The 19,310-nt window shown below is 42.7% G+C and overlaps 1 protein-coding gene across 1 annotated transcript in view; it reads right to left on the reverse strand.

Moving 5' to 3' along the window:
• SMG1 (SMG1 nonsense mediated mRNA decay associated PI3K related kinase) overlaps nt 1-19,310 on the reverse strand; it is a gene marked incomplete in the record, with an annotated part of 420,057 nt that overhangs the window by 363,637 nt on the left and 37,110 nt on the right. The window contains 4 exon segments of the mRNA XM_077448938.1: nt 7,786-7,858; nt 12,500-12,625; nt 18,036-18,249; nt 18,705-18,763. Of these exon segments, the coding sequence (XP_077305064.1) occupies nt 7,786-7,858; nt 12,500-12,625; nt 18,036-18,249; nt 18,705-18,763 (472 nt within the window).

Raw genomic sequence — 19,310 nt, forward strand, 5'->3', positions numbered from 1 at the left:
GGGGGAAGAGAGAAAGGGTGGGGGGGAAGAGAGAAAGGGTGGGGGGGAAGAGAGAAAGGGTGGGGGAGAGAGAAAGGGTGGGGGAGAGAGAAAGGGTGGGGGAGAGAGAAAGGGTGGGGGGAGAGAGGAAGGGGGGAGAGAGAAAGGGGGGAGAGAGAAAGAGGGGGAGAGAGAAAAGAGGGGGAGAGAGAAAGAGGGGGAGAGAGAAAGAGGGAGAGAGAGAAAGAGGGGGGGAGAGAAAGAGGGGGGGAGAGAAAGAGGGGGGAGAGAAAGAGGGGGGGAGAGAAAGAGGGGGGGGGGGGGGGAGAAGAGAAACCTTAGACTTACCGGTGACTATTTCTACAATAGTTTCAGGACAGCACCTTGGAGAGAGCGTAGTTCCACCTCTTCACAGGAAAACACTGCGTGATGACCCTTTTAAAAGCAGCTGCTTGCACCATGCCGTCAATTGTTACCAAGAAATCCTCCGAAACGCTCGAAAATATAAGCAGTTACCAAGCCCTACAATTGTACATAATTAACCTAGGGAGGGAAGTAGGCTGCTGTCCTGAAAGGCTTGTAGAAATACCGTCACCGGTATGTCCAACTAAGGTTTGCTCCCTTCGCCTTTCAGGACAGCACCTTGGAGAGGATAACCGAGAAACTTACTTCAGGGTGGGACTACTGCCTGTAAAACCTTCCTACCAAAAGGATTGGTCTGAGGCTGAAAGCAGATCGAGGCGGTAGTGCCTTATAAAGGTTGAAAACTTGACCATGTGGCAACCTTGCAAATTTGCTCAGAAGATGACCCCGCCCTTTCTGTCCTTGATGCCGCTACTGCTCGAGTCGAATGAGGCAAAATCCCTTCTGGAGGTTCCAGACCCAAAAGAGGTGTATGCCTCTTTAATGGCTTGTTTTAACCATCTTCGGATGTGCTTTTGGAAGCTTTACATCCCTTGGGAGTACCTGCCATTAAAACAAAGAGTGAAGATGATTTTCAAAAGTCCTTTGTTATCTTCGGATATTTAAGAAGGCACCTCCTGACATCAAGAGTATGAAAGGCTTCTTCCCCTGGCCCCGAAGGTAAAGGGAAAAAAGTAGGGAGAATGATCTCCTGTGTATGATAAAAGACTGATGCCACTTTCGGCAGGAAGGCTGAATCTGTCCTTAAGACTACCCTATCCGGTAGACATCTCATATAGGGTTCTTTAATTGATAGAGCTTGTAACTCACTGATTCTACGGGCAGAAGTTACTGCCACTAACAAAACCGTTTTGAATGTCAAAAACTTTAACGATGATCCTTCTATATGCTCAAAGTCTTCGTCAGTCTAAAGAAAGATAAATCCCATTTGGGAAAACAATAGGTCTAGGTTTTACTTTAGCCATAGCCCAAAAAAAAAAAAAAATTTGTAAATATAAATATATATATATATATATATATATATATATATATATATATATATATATATATATATATATATATATATATATATATATATATATATATATATATATATATTTATTAAGTTTCTCTGATAAGCCCTTCTGTCTTAAGATTTCTTCTTCAGAAACCAGGCTGATAGATTGAGATAAGCTGGATCTGGATGGAGGATCTGTCCTGATTGGCAACTTCCAAGGAGGTCTCACTGAGAGGTTCATCAAGATTGAAAACCAGGGTCTTTTCAGTCAATAAGGAGCTATTAAGATTAGTTCCGTGGATTCCAGCCTGGATTTGGCTGACACCTTTGGAATCAGCTGAAATGGGGGAAAAGCACAAGACAGCTGGAAGTTCCACTTGTGGGCCAACACATCTATTCCGATAGCTTGATCCTGCCTCTGAAGGGAGAAGAAGTCTGGTACTTTTGCATTTTCTTGTTTTGCAAAGAGGTTCACCTGAGGGAAACCCCAGCTCCTGGAGAACGTCTGGGATAATTACTGGATTTAGAGACCACGTGGCTTCCCTCATTTCTCTCCTGCTGAGGAGATCCGCTAAGGTGTTTTCCGTACCCTTCAAATGGACTGCGGATAGAGAGGTCAACTTGTTCTCTGCCCATCTCAGGATTTGATAAGCTAGCTCCATCAAGGTTCTGCTTTTTGTGCCCCCTTGCTTTGTTAAATATAATAGTCGTCATATTGTCTGACAATACTTGTACGTGCTGTTTCACTAGAACTTCCTGGAAGGAGAGCAGGCTTAGGAGAATAGCCTTCAACTCTCTCCAACTAGACGACCTTGCCTCTGGTTTGGACCAAACCCCCTGAACCATTTGTTCTTATAGGTGGGCTCCCCACTCCCATGCACTGGCATCTGTGGTCAGTCTTCTGGTTACCAGGAAGGACCAGAGAAGCCCTTTTGAGATGTTTCTTTGGTTTCTGCACCACCAGAGCGATCTTTTTGCTCTTGCTCCTATGAAGAACTTCTTCTCCAGAAGTTCCTAGTATGACCAATTAATCAAGATATCCACCTGCAGTGGACAAGCATGGAACTGGCCCACTGTACCAAAGGAATTGCCGCTGCCAACAGGCCCAGACCCGACATGGCTTCACTTATGGAAATCGGAGTTGAATTGAAGTGCTCTCAAAACTGTCTGCATCTTCTCTATTTTCTCCTGGAGCAGAAATATTCTCTGTTCTAATGAATCTACTTCGTACCCCAGAAAACTTACCCTTCAAAATCGTATTAGGTTTGACTTTTGAAGGTTGAGAAGCCAACCCAAACTCTTTAGATGTGCTTGAGTTATTTGAAGATCGACTTCTACTTGACCCTTTGAGTCAGCAAACAGTTGCAGATCGTCCAAATAGGGCACTATTGGAATCCCTTTCAGCCTCGGGGGCTCCAATGCTTCTGCCATCACCTTCTTGAATACTCTGGGAGAGGGAAGGCCGAGGGGCAGAGCTCGGAACTGCAGATGCCGCCACCCCCCCCCGCCCCCAGATTGAATGCAAGACGCAGGAAACTTTGTGATGGGGGTGCTATTGGAATATGGAAATAGGCATCTCTAAAGTCAATGGAAGCCATGTAACACTTGGAGGTCAGTAAGTTCCTCACAGAGAAAAATCGTATTCATCCTGAATTTTTTGTATTTTATGGATAGATTCTGAACCTTCAAATTGAGAATCAGGCAGAACTTTCCTGATGGTTTTTTCACCAGGAAAAATGGTGGATAAAACCCTTTCCCCTCCTGACCTTTTGGAACCTGGGGAAGAGGACTTTCTGTTGCATCAGCTCTTGTAGAAGAGACTTCATAACCAGAGCCTTCTCCTGATCCCTTGGCAGGTTTGTGATGTAAAACCGGCTTGGGGGACTTTGTGAGAATTCTAGATGATAACCCTGTTTGATTAACCCCAGAACAAATGGACTTCTTGTAATTTCTTCCCAAACTGGCAAGAAATCCTGAAGTCTCCCGCCTACTGGGAGATCGTCTTTTTTTTAGGGGAATGCTCTGGTTTCTAAAAAGTACCCCGCCTCTGGCTCTTCCTGAGGATTACAGGGTCTTTTCTTTGTCTGGTCTTTTTCCTTCTCGGTTTGTCGAAAAAGACGAACATTTTTCCTCTGTGGGAAAGCTTCCTGTCTGCAGTCCTGTCAAGGACAGTCTCCAGTTCTGGCCCGAACATCAGGTCACTCGAAAAGGGAATTCCGCACAGTTTTACTTTAGAAGCCGAATCCCCTGACCAAGTCTTTAGCCAGAGGGCTAAACAAGCGCTGAGGATGTGGCAGATAACCCGATAGACTCTGCAGAGGAATCTGCCATATATTTGATGGCCTTAAGCAATGTAGGGAAGGATTCCAATAGGTCTTTTCTGGAGGTACCTGCTACCACACGATTCTTAAGTTGGTCTAGCCAACACTCCAAATTCCTAGCTACAACTGTAGCTGCCATTGCAGGTTTCAGATTGGCTAAAGATGAATCCCGGGCTTTCTTCAGTAGCCCATCTGCCCTCTTGTCCATTGCATCTTTGAGAATCCCCATATCCTCAAAAGGCTAAATCAGTCCTCCTAGACACTTGTGAAAAGGCAGCATCTATTTTTGTTTTTTTATTCCACACAAATTCCTAATTTTCCTCAAAAGAAAACCTCCTTTTAAGGGCGTTAGAGAAGAACTGCCTTTTTTCTGGATCCTTCCACTCATTTTTAATCTTGTCTGGTAAAACTTTATGCACAGGGAAGACTCTGTTTAATCTCCTCCAGTCCATGGTACATCTTGTCATGAACTGACAGCTGGGATTTTTCTTCCCAGATCTTTACGGTAGTATAAATTGCCTTGAGTAGATCATCCACCTCCTCAAGTGAAAGTTTGTATCTCGATGTCCTGGCTTCTTCCTCCGCATTATCCTCAGAATCAATGGTTGAGGGAGGAATGCTTTCCGTTTCTTCCTCAGACTCACTTTCCACCTGTATGGAAGCAGACGGAGGGAGACTGGACTGAACTCTGTTCTTGGCTGGAACTATGGCCACACTTTCACAAATGAACGCACTGTCCCTAGGGCCTCTGCTAAATCTTTTCTTACAGAAGATAAGAGCTCCTTGCACTCCTGTGAGGACTCTTCTTTAACTAAATCCGCAATGCAGGATCTGCACAGGGGTTGGGCCAAGAGTCCCTTAAAGGATTTTTGCATGAGGGGCATTTTCTCCCTGATGTTCTCTCTGACTTGGCAGTAGCTTTCTGAAACAGAAAAACAAACGAACCCCCAGGTCCTTCTTTAGCTATAGCCTCTAAAAAAGGAGAACGGATAGCACCCACAGCCAAACACCCTAAGTGCCCAGAGTCTCACTCCTTGCTGAACTGCCAATAGAACATTTACACCAAAGCACACAGCTGCAGGTTTTTGTTTCAAACAAAAAAAAAAAAAAAAAAAAAAAAACACCCAGTGATATACAAGGAAAGAGGCACTGTTGTACCTCTCCTACCTGGGGCTAGTCGGGAACCTGGGCGCCTGCATCCGCCATTGCTGCTGAAGATTTTTCCTCCATAACGAACGTTGCAGCCGCTGCCCGTGTGCTTTTGAATGGTGCCCTCCATGTGCCAAACAAAAGGAAGTCCCAGCCAGAGGATTCGCCCCCCTCCTCCTGCATTCCATCAGCCAGAACCAATCGCTGCTAAGCCCACGGGAAGTCTCCACCCACCCGAACTGGCGTCAATCACCGTCCGGGATTCGGTGCCGCCAGGCCAAATGGAATGCTCGTTCTGAGCACACCCGCACCCCCCGAACACCATGGGTGGACGACCTCCAGCAGCCCATTACTCCCATGAGCCAGCGAAGGGACACCAGAACACCCCCAACTTGTGCGGGAAGGTGCTGGGCTGGTCGGAGCATAAAATTTGAAGGTACTGCCAAAACCCTCTTTGGAGAGAGCGCAGCCCCTCTGGTTCCCCAGCAGTGCTTCCACCATGGGGAGGAAACACTAAAGCTGACGGCATGGTGGAAGTAACCACTTTTAAAAGGGGCGTTGTCACGCAGTGTTTGCCGTGAAGAGGGGGAGCTACGCTCTCGCCAAGGTGCTGCCCTGAAAGGCGAAGGGAGAGAAAAAAAAAAAGAGGAAGGGGAGGAAAAAAGGAGGGGGGGGGGGGGAACCACCTCCGGCCAGTTGCGCAATCCATGTCCGGGGGGGGAAGCCCATCCTCGGGACCCATCTCTTAAGGGTCAACAACTCGGCATGCTCCTCAGGAGTAGACAAACTCGTGCCAAAAATAACATTTTGTGTTGAACTTCTTCTGGAGTCCCCTTTTCCCAGCCACCAGGTCCTCCATTGCAGCTACCTTTTTCTGCCGAATTGCTGTGTCTGCTTCCAGTAAAGCGGAAGAGGCAGAATGGACTTCCTATACATTTTGCTTGGGATCTCAAGGTGATGTAGGAGGAAGAATGCAGGGGTCCATGGCAGCTTAAGGTCTGTGAATTTCTAAAATATACGTTGAACCTCAATCCAAAAAGAACACAAAAGAGGCGACAGGTCCAGAAAATGTGCAGGAGAGATCCCGGTTCATCCCTACATCTCCAGCATAGCTCTGAGCTTTGAGGGAACATCCTGTGAATCCTCTCCGGCGTGTAGTACCATCTTGTCAGTACCTTGTAACCCGCTTCCTGGTGTTTAGCACACACAGATATTTTGCTAGTAAAGAGGAAATGTCTCTCCACCTGTCTCTCTGAACTGGATTCCCAAGTCTTGCTCCCACCTATGGAGGTCTCAAGTTCGGGGTTGGTGTTAGCAATAACTGATATAATCTGGGAGACCAAGTGGCGTGCATGGGACTGTTCCAGACACAAGCATTCAAAACCAGTAAGGCTCCTCCCAAAAGGTTTCAGGGAAGGCAGGGAGCCAATGAAGTGAGCTAGCTGTATTTTCTGCCAGAAGGATAGACCAGTCAGTGAAGGGTCAACCATGATTTGCTGTCTGGTTAACACAGACACCTTATTCTGAGACAGACAGTGCCACCGCCCGGGTGTCTAATCGCCCCTACCCAGGACAGACATCTTGGAGAGCCACATCACCCCGATCAGGAGAGATTAGAAAACATACTGCCTCCACAGCACATAAAGCACAGTATAAACATTTTTCCCCACCCCCATGCCATTAATGTAACAGGTCAAACTTATTCTAAAAGCTAAAGATATTACACAGTTGTCCCTTCATACCATGTGCACTGTACCGAGTAACAGTACACAGTACACCATGTATTTTGAGTAGATGTGATGTCTTAGTACCTAAGCACCGAGCGCCCTGTGCACGCTATCAAATTCCAGGCGCACAGGCGGGTCCGGCTCCATTAGCTTGTGCAGGATAGCCCCAACAGTCTCCGGCAGGTTTTCAGGACCCGTAGCCTCCGGCCCCCCTGGTTCAAGTAACAATTGCTAGTAGCCTTAAGAAAAACTTGGTATGTATGCAACCAAGAAGCCACCTAAAAGGATCAATGCACAAATTCTCTCACTTTGCTTGTAAGTACAAGTTGTTTAAGTGAGATGTTTGTAATTCAGAGACTGCCTGTACGTGGTCTGTTCCTTCATTTTTATATTTTTTAAACAATTGTTACTACTTCTAAAACCTGAAATTTGCACCGTGAAATGTTTATTGCACGTAAGTTAATTGCTCTAAGGTGGATATCTTCGAATGCACCTTTACTTGAGGACTGGCGTCTTCAGGTAAATGAAAACATCTTGAAAGAACAACAAATTGGTTGCAATAGGGGAGAATCCAATAACTGGATTAAAATATGGAAACGATGGATATCGGATCCACGGGTATCTCCACCCTCATTGGTAATGGGGGAGTCTGTATTGAGTGGTTAGTATCGTTTTTCTTTTTCTGTTTGAGTGGGACAGTAAAAGCAGTATTCAAAGGAAGATGTGGGTATAAACATTCTCCTCCTTTGTCAGCTTGTGATATATAACCCACTATGGAAACTACGCTATGGATTTTTCGCCCGGAGAGTGCGTGTGTTTTTTATATTTTTTTATTTTTTTTATTTTTTTTTTTGTTTTTTTTGTGTTTATGTCTGTGTGTATGTTTGTAAATACTTGTGTCTAAAGGATGGTTAGGTAGAATATATGATAGTGGCAAGTAAGAATAAGAGAAAAATATAAAAAGTTGGTTTTGCACAGATCAATTGAAATAAATAGGAAAAACGAGAATATGATGTATTAGCGGTATAAGGAAACAAAACTGTAAAATATATACTGATATTGTAACTTGGTCTGTTATAACTTGTAATATGTCAAATAAAGAAATAAACAATAAAAAAAAAAAAAAAGAAAGAAAAACTTGCATCTGGATGTGTACGATACAAACTCAAGCAATATAAAATCAGCTTACCAGACACCTGTTGTGTGAGAGAAGGTTTTTGTGTATGATCTATATGCCATCCAACCAAAATGTCAACTGTGTCCTGTGCAAACAGAAGAAATATTTATACATCACAAACTAAAATTACATTTAGAGGTAATTACAGGTAATTATTAAAAGGCTACATAATTACTTTAAAGTCATTAAAAAAAACCTCAGGCTTGAAGAAAAGGATTTTACAATGAGTACATGATACATATTTTTTTCCCTCCACTGTGGAGGGACACAGACATTCAGATACAGTGGGGAGGTTCAAAAGCAGTCCAACTGACAGAGGTGGGGAAAAAAGTAACAATTGCTAGCAGCCTTAAGAAAAATTTGAGACTGCCTGCAACCCAGAAGCCATCTGAAGGATCAATGCATAAATCTGAACCAGATGAGGTTGAGCCCCCTACCAGATAGGGGAACTGCCAACACAACCAAAAGAAAGGTCTTGGAGCATCAATTGGAAGCTCAGGACCCCCAGAGTTGTAGGACTCCACACAAAAAGGGAACATCAAACGAACTAGGGAGAAGGTGATCAAAAATCCACCAATAAAACGAGATCTTGGCCTTCACTGTAAAATCCTTTTCCCTCAGTTTATTGGAGGGCAGCGTTGAGCTCTTTGACCACTGGGTTATCGCACCACCTTCAGGATAACAACACTAGGCAAAAGGCACAGCCTAGGGGTGGCCAAAACTGTGCTAACAGTCAGAAAAAAAAAAAAAAATAGGCAATTTAATTTTCTCTTGTTTATTGAAGGACAACTTCTGCTGCGTACACACAACTGGACTTCCCGCCGGAATGGACTGACGGACTTTGACAGAGTTCCATTGAAACGGACTTGCCTACACATGATCACAGCAAAGTCTGATCATTCAACGGGATGACGTACGATGGGACTAGAAAAAGGCAGTTCAATAGCCAGTAGCCAATAGCTGCCCTTGCGCTGTTGTTGGTCCGGACCTGCATACAGACGAGCGGTTTTCTCGATAGGAACTGGTTCTGGTGGAAAGATTTGAAACATATTATATTTCTAAAGTCCGCCATATTTTAACAGAAAAGATCTGATGAAGTCCACACGATCGAATTGTCCGACGGATTCGTTCCGCCTGAACTTTTCTGTTGAAAAGTCCGGTCGTGTGTACACGGCATAAGATCTTGATCTCTAAGTCCAAAAGCAATGGCTAATGAGCAGTGAGAAACACAGGAAACTCTTCAAGGCCAGAACAGTACAAAGCTGCCAGTGAAAACGTGTAAGCTGTGAACAGAACACAGAACACAGAACCTTCAGTACATGAGGTCCCCAGCTGAGAAATATTACCCGTGTCCAATAAGACAAGTGCCTAAAGACCTGTACTAGGGCACTTGAATGTCAGACTGCCAACCAAAGCGACAGTGAGGAAAACCACAGCATGAATCACACAAAGATAGCAAAAAATAAATATATAAAACACATTCTTCTGAGTCACTATTGCTGGACAGAAAGACAAGGAACCATGCCATAGTTAAGGCAGTATGAAAAAACAAACAAAAAAAAAAAAAAAAACAAACCACAGAAAAGTAGGGGGCTCTAGGTCTCCACACCACACCCAGTCTGTGTAATAGCAGCAGGGGAATAAAGGGCAAGGCAGTCAGCCCAGAAAGCACACCCCACAGAGGTGAGTGGAATCAGGGAGGCACCCCAGAACAAGAGGTGGAAAGAAAAAAAAAAAAAGAAAAAAAATACTGAAAGTGGTTGTAGAGTCAATTTTGGGACTGTTACCTACAGGAAAGCCTATAATAAAGGCTTACCTGTAGGTAAATAGGTCTCCTAAACTTATACGGTTTAGGAGATATTCCCCTCGTAATGCGCCGCTGACTGCAGCGGCACATGCGCACAGGGGATTCTGGGCTGAAAGTCCTGCATACACCGGACCCTGCCGGAGAGAACGCACGCGCGGGAGTGATATCGCAGCTCCGGCCACTCACAGCGCCGGAGCCACGATACCTGGAAGAAACGCAGAGGGAACAGGTCAGCTCCCTCGGCGTGGATCGGGCCAGATGTCGGGGCCTCGTTCTAAGGCAAGTATTTCATAATGAGCTAGTATGCGGTGCATACTAGCTCATTATGCATTTTCCTTTGCAGGCGTGTAAAAAAAAAATTAAAAAATTCAGCGGGTATACAACCGCTTGAATAAGTTCTAAAGGAGCTATGAGGTCAGAAGCCTTGCTGTGGAGTGCAAGAACGCCATTCAGCTGTGATGGAGGTGTGATGGTGGACATATCGGCATATAACACGCACCCACGATTTACCCCCATTATCAGGGGGGAGGGGGGGTGTGTGTTTTACACAATAAATGGTGTATTTACTGGCAGAAAAAATGTATTACTGTCCAAAGTTAAAACAAGGACAGAAGGTTTAATAGATGGAAAGTTGAAAAAAAAAAAAAAAATGACTGAAGGTCCGCTTTAACAGTAAACTCACAATTTAATCGATTCAGAGGAAACACCCATCCCCTGAGGCCAGGGCTGCATGACCCAGCCATTAAGAGACCATGAAGCAGCACAGTAAACCAGTCCACGGTACCAAAAATCAATAGACTATGCAATAGCCTGTGAAGCACAAGAGCCCACAAAGTATCCACTAGTAATCTAGCAGGCTGAAGTACCACACCTGCCTGGGCTAAACCAGACCTATTAGGAACACACTAAGGTTCCCCATCACAATCCAGTGGAGCAGACATAGCAGAGTTTGCAAAGGAGGAAAGGCAAAAGGCATATACACTACATGAGGCTATGCAAATCCCTAGAAATATTCTACACAGACTCCAAGAGAGTCAGATGCTCTTTAGATGTGGCATCAGCATCCCAACATCTGCACAAGTGTGTGGACGTCAGACCCATGCCAGATATACATTTGGGTGCTTGCAACAAGCCATAATAACTGAAGCACAAGGCCCCAGCTATTTGTTCTACACTCTGTTAGGCTGGGGTGTACTCCAGCATTGTAGAGATCTTTGAGGGATCTAACCCACTCTGCCACAATTCAGCAGCTTAACGGTCACTGCCAATACAGAATGGAGGGCAGCAACTGCCAAACCAAACTAGTATCCAAGGAGAAATTCCAGCTACCAGTCAAAAAAAAAAAAAAAAATCTTTAAAAAGGCAAGCCCCACATCTACCTATGTGTTTTCAGGCAAGATGAGTAACTGGTGGATCTAGAATGGATATAGACCACCATTTAAGAGATTCTCTTTTAAAAGGGAGAACAGTTCCAATGCACGGTTAGATGGGGCCCTTGATCCAAGGTGCTTCCAATCCACATACAGGAATACCTTAAACAGTAGGTATTGTGAAAAGGTCTTTACGGCTGTAGGAGCAAGGACTTACGGCTGTAATACTAAAAAGCAGGTTAGTAGTCACAGAGCAAATAAAGTCCAAAACAACTTCTGCCGCAACTGTCTGTCTCTTCAGAGATGGACTACTTGGACTTTGAAAGAGATCATCACAGTAAACAACCGGTGGTCTGGCTTTTTCTAAGGCCTCAGAAAAGTCAGAGATGGACTGCAGTAAGTATCTGAAAAATTGCATGAATCTGGACAAAGTCTTGAGCCATCAGGCCCCGATGACAGGGAAGGTAACTTGACCTCACATGGTGGGATGAAGGAGACTTTGCTTAAGAAGATCTTATATCTACAGGATATCAAAATCCAAATTGCAAGGGTAAGTTCCTTTGGAGAATAGAAAGTAGAAGTGAAGTTATCCCTGTGGCTATGATGCGCCAATGCAGCTGTGATGCAACCAGGCCCAAAGTGTGAGACAGGGCCCTGGGTACTCACAAGCCTTGGTACTTGATGCACGCACACACACACACACACACACACACACACACACACTATATATAAAAAAATGATAGATGAATTTTAAGGGAAAAACTTTTTAAAAGGAAAGAACACTTATATTTAAATACCCATCAATGCAGCCTCATCAGTGTCCATCTGCAGCCTTGCCCAGTGTCACTGTTTAAATATGGCGCCGCCGAGATACACAGAGCCGTCCTGTGCATCTCGGCTCCTCTTGCAGTCCCGCCCTATGATGGACATAACACAGGTCCAATGGCGGGACTGGGCGTGACTGAGCCTAGCCGATAAACATACATAGCCAAGTGTACTCTGCTAGTCTCGGCCCGGCTCACAGTCAAGCCCAGTCCCCGTTTTATGTCCATCATAGGGCGGGACAGGGCGTGACTGAGCGGAGCCGAGTACACTTGGCTATGTATGTATATCGGCGCCGCTTGCTACTCTGCTCAAAATCAGCAGGGGATCGGCATATAGCACGCACCTGATTTTAAGGTAATCCCGTTTCTGTCCATCAGCATTAGAATTGGTGGCTCACCATATATTGAGTTGGAGTCATTTTCGATATATATATATTTTTTGATACACCGCTAGCAGAGATATTTTATGTATTTGATTGAACATGGATTTGTTTGGACTTATCACATGTCATTTTTAACACTGAGGAATTTGGGTCAAGTACTCACTTGTGCACTGATTGAGAGGTTAATTAGAGCGCATCATTATTTATCACTTTAAGCAATGATAATTTATAATACCCACATTTGAGGACAGCTCATAAGCACAGTACAAAAATGCTCTCATTGGCCAATATGTTCTGTTTCCTCTTGTAAGAATGTGAAATAATATTTAAGAAAACACTTACCCTGAAGTTTGTGCTGAAAATATGTGGGTAGCACCGGGACACAAGCAAGATACATTTTACACATTTGCACAGCAATTCTGGCGTGTCCAGGTTCTCCAATATAGACTGCAGACTGGTCATAACCAACTAAAACAGATAAGACACATTAAAAACACTCACAATAATAAACAGAAGAGAGCAGTTGGGATGTTTTATTTATAGGGATTGTTTTTTGTGCATCTTGCAAATGGAGCTCTGCGTTCCTTTTTGCATCCTTATCAATATCTCCTTATCCATTTGGTCAGGGGAAAAAAAAAAAAAAAGCTAATTTTTGCTTTGCACCATGTGCTCCCTGTTTAAATTTTTATATATATATATATATATATATATATATATATATATATATATATATATATATATATATATATATATATATACATATATATATATATATATATATATACATATATATATATATATATATATATACATATATATACATATATATATACATATACACATACATATACATACACACACACACAAACTTTTCTCTGCAGTACAACAGCCCATTTAAAGTTACGGCTGCTGTACCCGCAACAAGTGTGACGCTAGGGTTAACAGCTAACAAACCGTATTCTAGCAAAAGCGTGCCCATTCTTTGAACTAGAAAGAACAACCAAGTCTAAAAAATTACTAGCAGAACAAAAAAAACAAAAAAAAAACAAAAAAAACACACCTTGTGTGATGATTAGGATTTATGGCGTGCAATAGTGTACACACTGAAAAGTTGAGTATATTAATCGGTTATGCTCCAAAAGCCAAATTTTTGCATTTCCGTTATGCACATAAATCAGAAAATGACTTTATTATGTTTGATACAGAGATGAGGTGCATATTTCCTCCCACAACAAGGCTCTTTGTGTTACTGTCTTTAAAGATAGATTTAGCTTTGTAACGTTTTTAGGTAAAAGTAGTAAGGACACCGGGTATATCAATGTGTTTACCTATGGGAGTGCCATCTTTGCTAACATGGGATGCACAAGTGTTCAGTGCATCCATAAGCAGGGAGTTCCATTCATGCCATTAGTGACACAGCAGCTGCATGTACATAGCTGCTGGCCCCAGACGTCTGTGTATGTGCATGTCCCCAAAACACGTTCAGTAACAACACCCGCACGGATGTCACAACTGACATCAATCGGATTATCTGTGCATCCTGTATGGATATGTCCCAAGCGAATGAGACCTTAGTGTCAATCTTATTACAAAGTGCCAATTATATTCTGAAATTTGTTCCATGTATCATAATAAAATTATGCTTTAAGTACAAAATCATGACAACGTTGACTACAAATTATATTAATTCATTTTTATTTAATTTGGCTTAACACACACAAAAAAATAAATGAATGAAACCATTAATAAATTAGGATCATTGGTGCACCTGTGAGATCATTTTCTTGAAGTACAGGACACAATTGATATTCATGACTACTTGAGTTATGCCACCACTTTCTGGTGTATGGACATTGACAAAAAAAAAAAACACAGAAATTCCTTCCCAGGTATAACCCCTCCCAACTCAGCTAAGTCTCAATTCTGTAGCAAGTAATGAGGAACAGCCAAGAGGGGAGAGATCGCTGTGTCCTGTGATGGACATGCTAGGTATTTATAGACCCTGGGTTATAGGCTTGTACCTACAGTTGATTATACACTGGTAAAGATTTAGAGGAAAAGCCCCCTCCCTGGGTACCTCCTCCCCTATAACCGACAGCCTACTAAGTTTCCTACGTTTTGTAGCACATGATGCAGAGTAATCAATGACTAGGAGGATGACAGTTTCCTGTAGTCCAAAATATGGACTTTACAAGTCAAAAAAGTCCTCATCTTAAAAGTGGTTGTAAACCTCAGGTTACGAGGCAAAGCACATACATCTGTAGTATTTACTTCTCTCTCTCCAAAGCTCTAAAGCCAAATCACCTTCATTTCAATATGGTCCCCATTCATATACAAGTGTTCTGTTGCCTGAAACTCAAAGTATATGAGCTTCTTTTGACAGATTACAAACTTTTTTGCCCCAATAGACTTCAACAGAAATGCCTGACTTGAGCGGTTAACAAGCGTTTTCTGCTCAAATAGCAGCTCTCCACCCCCAATTTCCTCTCCTTCTCCTCCCCCTAGTGCTTTCTAATAGCTTTTAAAAAAAAGCTGTAAAATGCTTGTAATACACTTCTAAAACGCTTTAAAAAAATTCCCACAAATCGCTACGCTCAGGTGTGAAGTGTTGTTTCTCTCGGCACCTCTGTTATTAGCATGAGGCACTTCTGAGAACTATTCCAGACACAAGATAAAATGTGTTGGGGAGGGAGCTCAGCACACATCTTGTCTATTCACAACAGTTTCTGGTGTGTGCCTTTCGTCCAATCAGCTCTCACACACTAACTGCAGCCTCTCTGCCCCCTCCTGTGATACTAACAGAGGCAGAAGGATTTTAACACTATTCCGTCCTCATGAAGGGGTGTAAGGAAGAGAAGAAAAGACTGCATATAAACAAGAAAAGCCTATATAGTATTTGTTTAATCTCTGTATCATCTGAACATTTTTATAGCTTTATATGTTTATATGCAAGAGTTTACAACCACTTTAAAAAAATCGTACAGTACACTTGCCAAGTATTCACAGACTCTGGAATGCACCCAAGCAACGAAAGAAGAGTGGGCAACTAGGCAAACAGAAAGGAGGTGAACCTACAGTTTTGCTGCAAAAACCTTGTAGCCAAAGGCTTCATTTGAATACAATTTGATGTCCACATGGTAAAACCTTGAAAGGCATTGACAGAAGACCAAATGTCAACTTTACAGAATTGGGCTGCAGAAGCCTGGAGCCAGAATGCCCAAGACACACCCACCAATCTGGTGAAGTGGAAACATAAAATGGTACAAACCGTGTGGTCCTTTAGAGCCATAGAAGCTTTTGTGATTAGAGAGGTTGATTAGGCAAATCTATGACCAGGCAACAAATAGCAATATTTTTGGATGCTTAAGCAGGGCACAAAAGATGCAAGGACTATATCTCCATTGAGGTGGAAGTCCAATACCACCTTGTGTGCGAAGGAGAGATGGATTGGGGGTACGGCAATTTTTAATTTTTTTTGAGAGGGATGCCAACCAGAAAGGCTACCTTGCAAGAGAGGATATGGGAATATCCTTTTAAAATTCCAAAGGGATTCTGCACATGTAAACAGAAATCAAAACCAATCTATAAATTCTAGTTTTAGGGAAATCAGTACAAAAGGAGCAGGCCGGGAGATAACTGCTGCAATTGCACTGTTAAGGTTGGGTCCTAGAAAACCAAATCATGATAGTTGTAAATTGCCCAAGTCCAAATGGATGCAGTCTGACAAGACAGAAATAGCAGCGATAGCTGGTTGCAGAGCCAGGCCTGCACGTCTAAAGAGAGTTTTCCTGAGCGTGCCAAACTGCCAGAATCTTTAAAAATCTCCAGTGAGACAGTGAGGTCTTTGTTTATGGCAGATTTGGCATAATCTACTACCGAACAGCCCACTTTAGTGGGCTCTTTCACTGGATAGAATTCATCAGTGATTTGCAGGAGCCAACTTATTTTTTTCAGGAATGACCCAATCATCACAAATTGGAAAGGTATTTTTAGACTTAGATCTCTTTGTACCCAAAACAGGCATGGCAAGATGTAGGAGAATCAAGTGCGCCAATGACCAGGTTTTTTTCTTACAGTGTAAATTAGCATATCCGTATCGGCAAGCATCTTGTGTGAAGCCATATCATAAAGGTGCATAAGAGCCTGCAATCTGGTGGATTTCTAACAGTCTTTGGGTCCACTTTTACCTATGTCTGCCTCTTTTTGGGTGGGCATATTGGGATCTGATTTGAGTAGACAAGCTAGAAGGTGGAGAAAGCCTAGCGAGACAGAGCTCTGGACAGAGATGGCTGTATGAAAATCAGTCAATTGTCTGAGAAACTGTTGCAACATAGTTGCAGAAAACTCCTCTTTCATGAGGTTAAGTGGCATGCTGCATGCCTGAGACACAGCTAGAAATCAGATGCAGAAAATGGTGTTAAAATTAGGTAGAGATCCTGTGCAAAGGAAGCATCATTCACTCAGGTTGAGTGTTGTGCAGGCCTTCAAACAAGCAAATGTTTGCCTGAGCTTTTTGACAAGGTTGTCCTTAGCCTGATTTCTGGTATGGTAATCCCATGTGTGGTACTTACAGACTAGGTTGTGGAAATAGTAAGCATGCCTGAGAGGAGAATGAGGAGAATGTAGTAACCTGGGTACAGACCATGCTGTAGCGCAGTCCGCTTCACAAGAGGGCAGGAAGAAGTGATTACTTTACAAGGGGCTATAGGTAGAAGTAGGAGCCAAGTATGTGACCTGTTTTGTAATGCAACACCTAGTCATCCACCCAAGAATGAGCTCTGAGTGGCTGAAGTTTCGACCCAAGTACAAAATGTTTACACTGTAAAAGTTTGAAACATGATGCCAGTCTTTACTGTAATGAGACACAGGGTAATGCTGTCTTACCTGTCCACAACACTGGTCCGTATATAGGAGTCTAGGCTTTGCCATTCACAGTGGGCATTCCCCCTCAAGGGTATTAAAGTTCTGGGTTCCAAAGGGATGGACCACAGCCCTGGACCCAATGCTAACTTATTGCAGAGGATTAAGGTGAGCACCCATGTAGAATTTAGTGCCTGAAGCAACATTACAGGTTATCCTCACAATGTGGTGTCCAAGTATGGTTGCACCATTCTGTATGTTCTTCTATTAATTTATTACACTATGAAGAATTGAAGAGAAGATAGAATCAACTAGGTAAGCTACGAGTGATGTTTATATAAACAGAGAATTACTGTATAAGCAATCATTTAAACAGTGTTTGGCATTCATAATGCCATGGTTTACTATTGTGATGCTATGGGGCTTCTGTGATCACAGTAGTAAGTAATGGCATCATGAGGGATAGCTAATGTGTAACCTTCAAGTGATCTTTGTGACTGTAAAATGTTCAACACCACTGTCGTACCTGTACATAATCATTTGAGTCCTCTCAGAAGATAGGCTAGGCTGGAAAACTCCCAATTAGCAACCCCCACGTTCTGGCTTGTTGCTAGAATGCGATGACTATTGGTTTTCACTCCTGCAACGGCAATGAGCATCCAATGGTTTTCACATCCTAGCAACAAGGAAGGACATTGGGACTGGCAACTGGGGGTTTTTCTGCCTGGCTTTGGGGTGAGAGAAAATGGAATTTCCACCATAAGCCTCAGCTCCACCAAAATGATTATAATAAAAAAAAAAAAAAACCCCCACACACCACACACATCTAGACATCCAAACTCCTGGAAATGAAAAGGTAAAAAAGACAATACTGGACAGAAAAGTGCATGTAAACATTAAGATTACAAGTTATAAAATAAAATACTGTATTAGGTCCCAGAAAATACCACATTTAACAATACATTAATATTTTAGGAGAAGGCACAGTGGTTTTAACTATAAAATTAAAAAAGCATACCTGCATTACTGAAGAAAATGCCTTCTTTTCCCCTACAGTTTCCAAAGCTTTGTAGGTAGCACAAAGCAGAAGTAGTTTCACTTCATCTTTAGAAGATGAGCTAAATTTGTTAAAAATCCACTTAAAGATCTTCTCTGCCTCATAACTCAGACCAGCACAGAGCAAGCCAAGGCACTGTGCCCCCTCCTGCCGCAGTTCTTGAAGCAGTTTGCTACTGGAAGAGAAAAAGACACAGCATATTGTTTGAGTGCACGAGGAAACCTACAGTGGGAGCAAGCTGTATTAATCTAAATGCACTGTGCAGTGTTCGAAAAAGGAAGGCAAATAAACTAAATATTTACCATAAAAATGTAAAATCTAAAATTAAAATGTTAATCTGGACTCCTACTACAAACAGAATACTCTTGGAGAACCGTTGCAAACTACCAATTTCAGAGGCTAAGTCCAGCCCGTCACCACATCTCAGTACTGCTCGGTAAAATCCATCACAGTAATGGACAAACAATGAGGCACAAGAGGTGGACTAGAGATCCAAAGTTTTGCAATATACAACAGAACAATTCTACCTGCATGTACTCATTACTTGCAGTTGGCTATATACAAATAGAAATACACTTTGGAATTAAGTGGCTTATTTAATGTTTCTATGGGTTTTAAATACAGACATACCTTTCATTTAACACATCATTTATAGCAGTCAGGATATTGTCAAGTTGTTTAACCAGCACCTAGAGGAAAAAAAAAAAAAAAAAAAAAAAGCGTACCTCATTACATGGGATTTTAAGACGAGACAAAAAAAAAAAAAAAAGAAGACGTTTTTTTTTTAAACTTTCACAAAAAAATAAATAAATAAAAAAGTTACGTAAAAAGTTAAACTCCGGCACTGTAGCCATTTTTCATTTTAAATGAATTTCAAACATTTACATTTTCTTCCCCAAATCTGTCATGCACTCTCACAAGCTATCCTAAGACATAGGAGAATTAGAGCTGGCAGCACAGCTGGCTACTTAGAATAGAGGATCTCCCATGGGGCCCACTAAGCATTTGCAGGTGTTTGGAAGGCAGAACGTACCCCACTAAATTTACAGCTTGCCATACCAGTAACAGAGAAAAATAAGGTCTGGTCACCCCTATAACCCTCCATCCCTGATACAATACATAAAAACACAGAAATCTGCACCCACCATCCATCTCCAGAGCTGCGATGTGCACAAACAAGGCTTTCCGACTTCCTGGTGTCCTCTCCATCTGGAGAGGCGTGGCCACCTACACACC

This window comes from Lithobates pipiens, unplaced genomic scaffold (assembly GCF_037356315.1).
Source record: "Lithobates pipiens isolate NorthernLeopardFrog02 unplaced genomic scaffold, aLitPip1_a1.2 Scaffold_22, whole genome shotgun sequence".
NCBI lineage: Eukaryota > Metazoa > Chordata > Amphibia > Anura > Ranidae > Lithobates > Lithobates pipiens.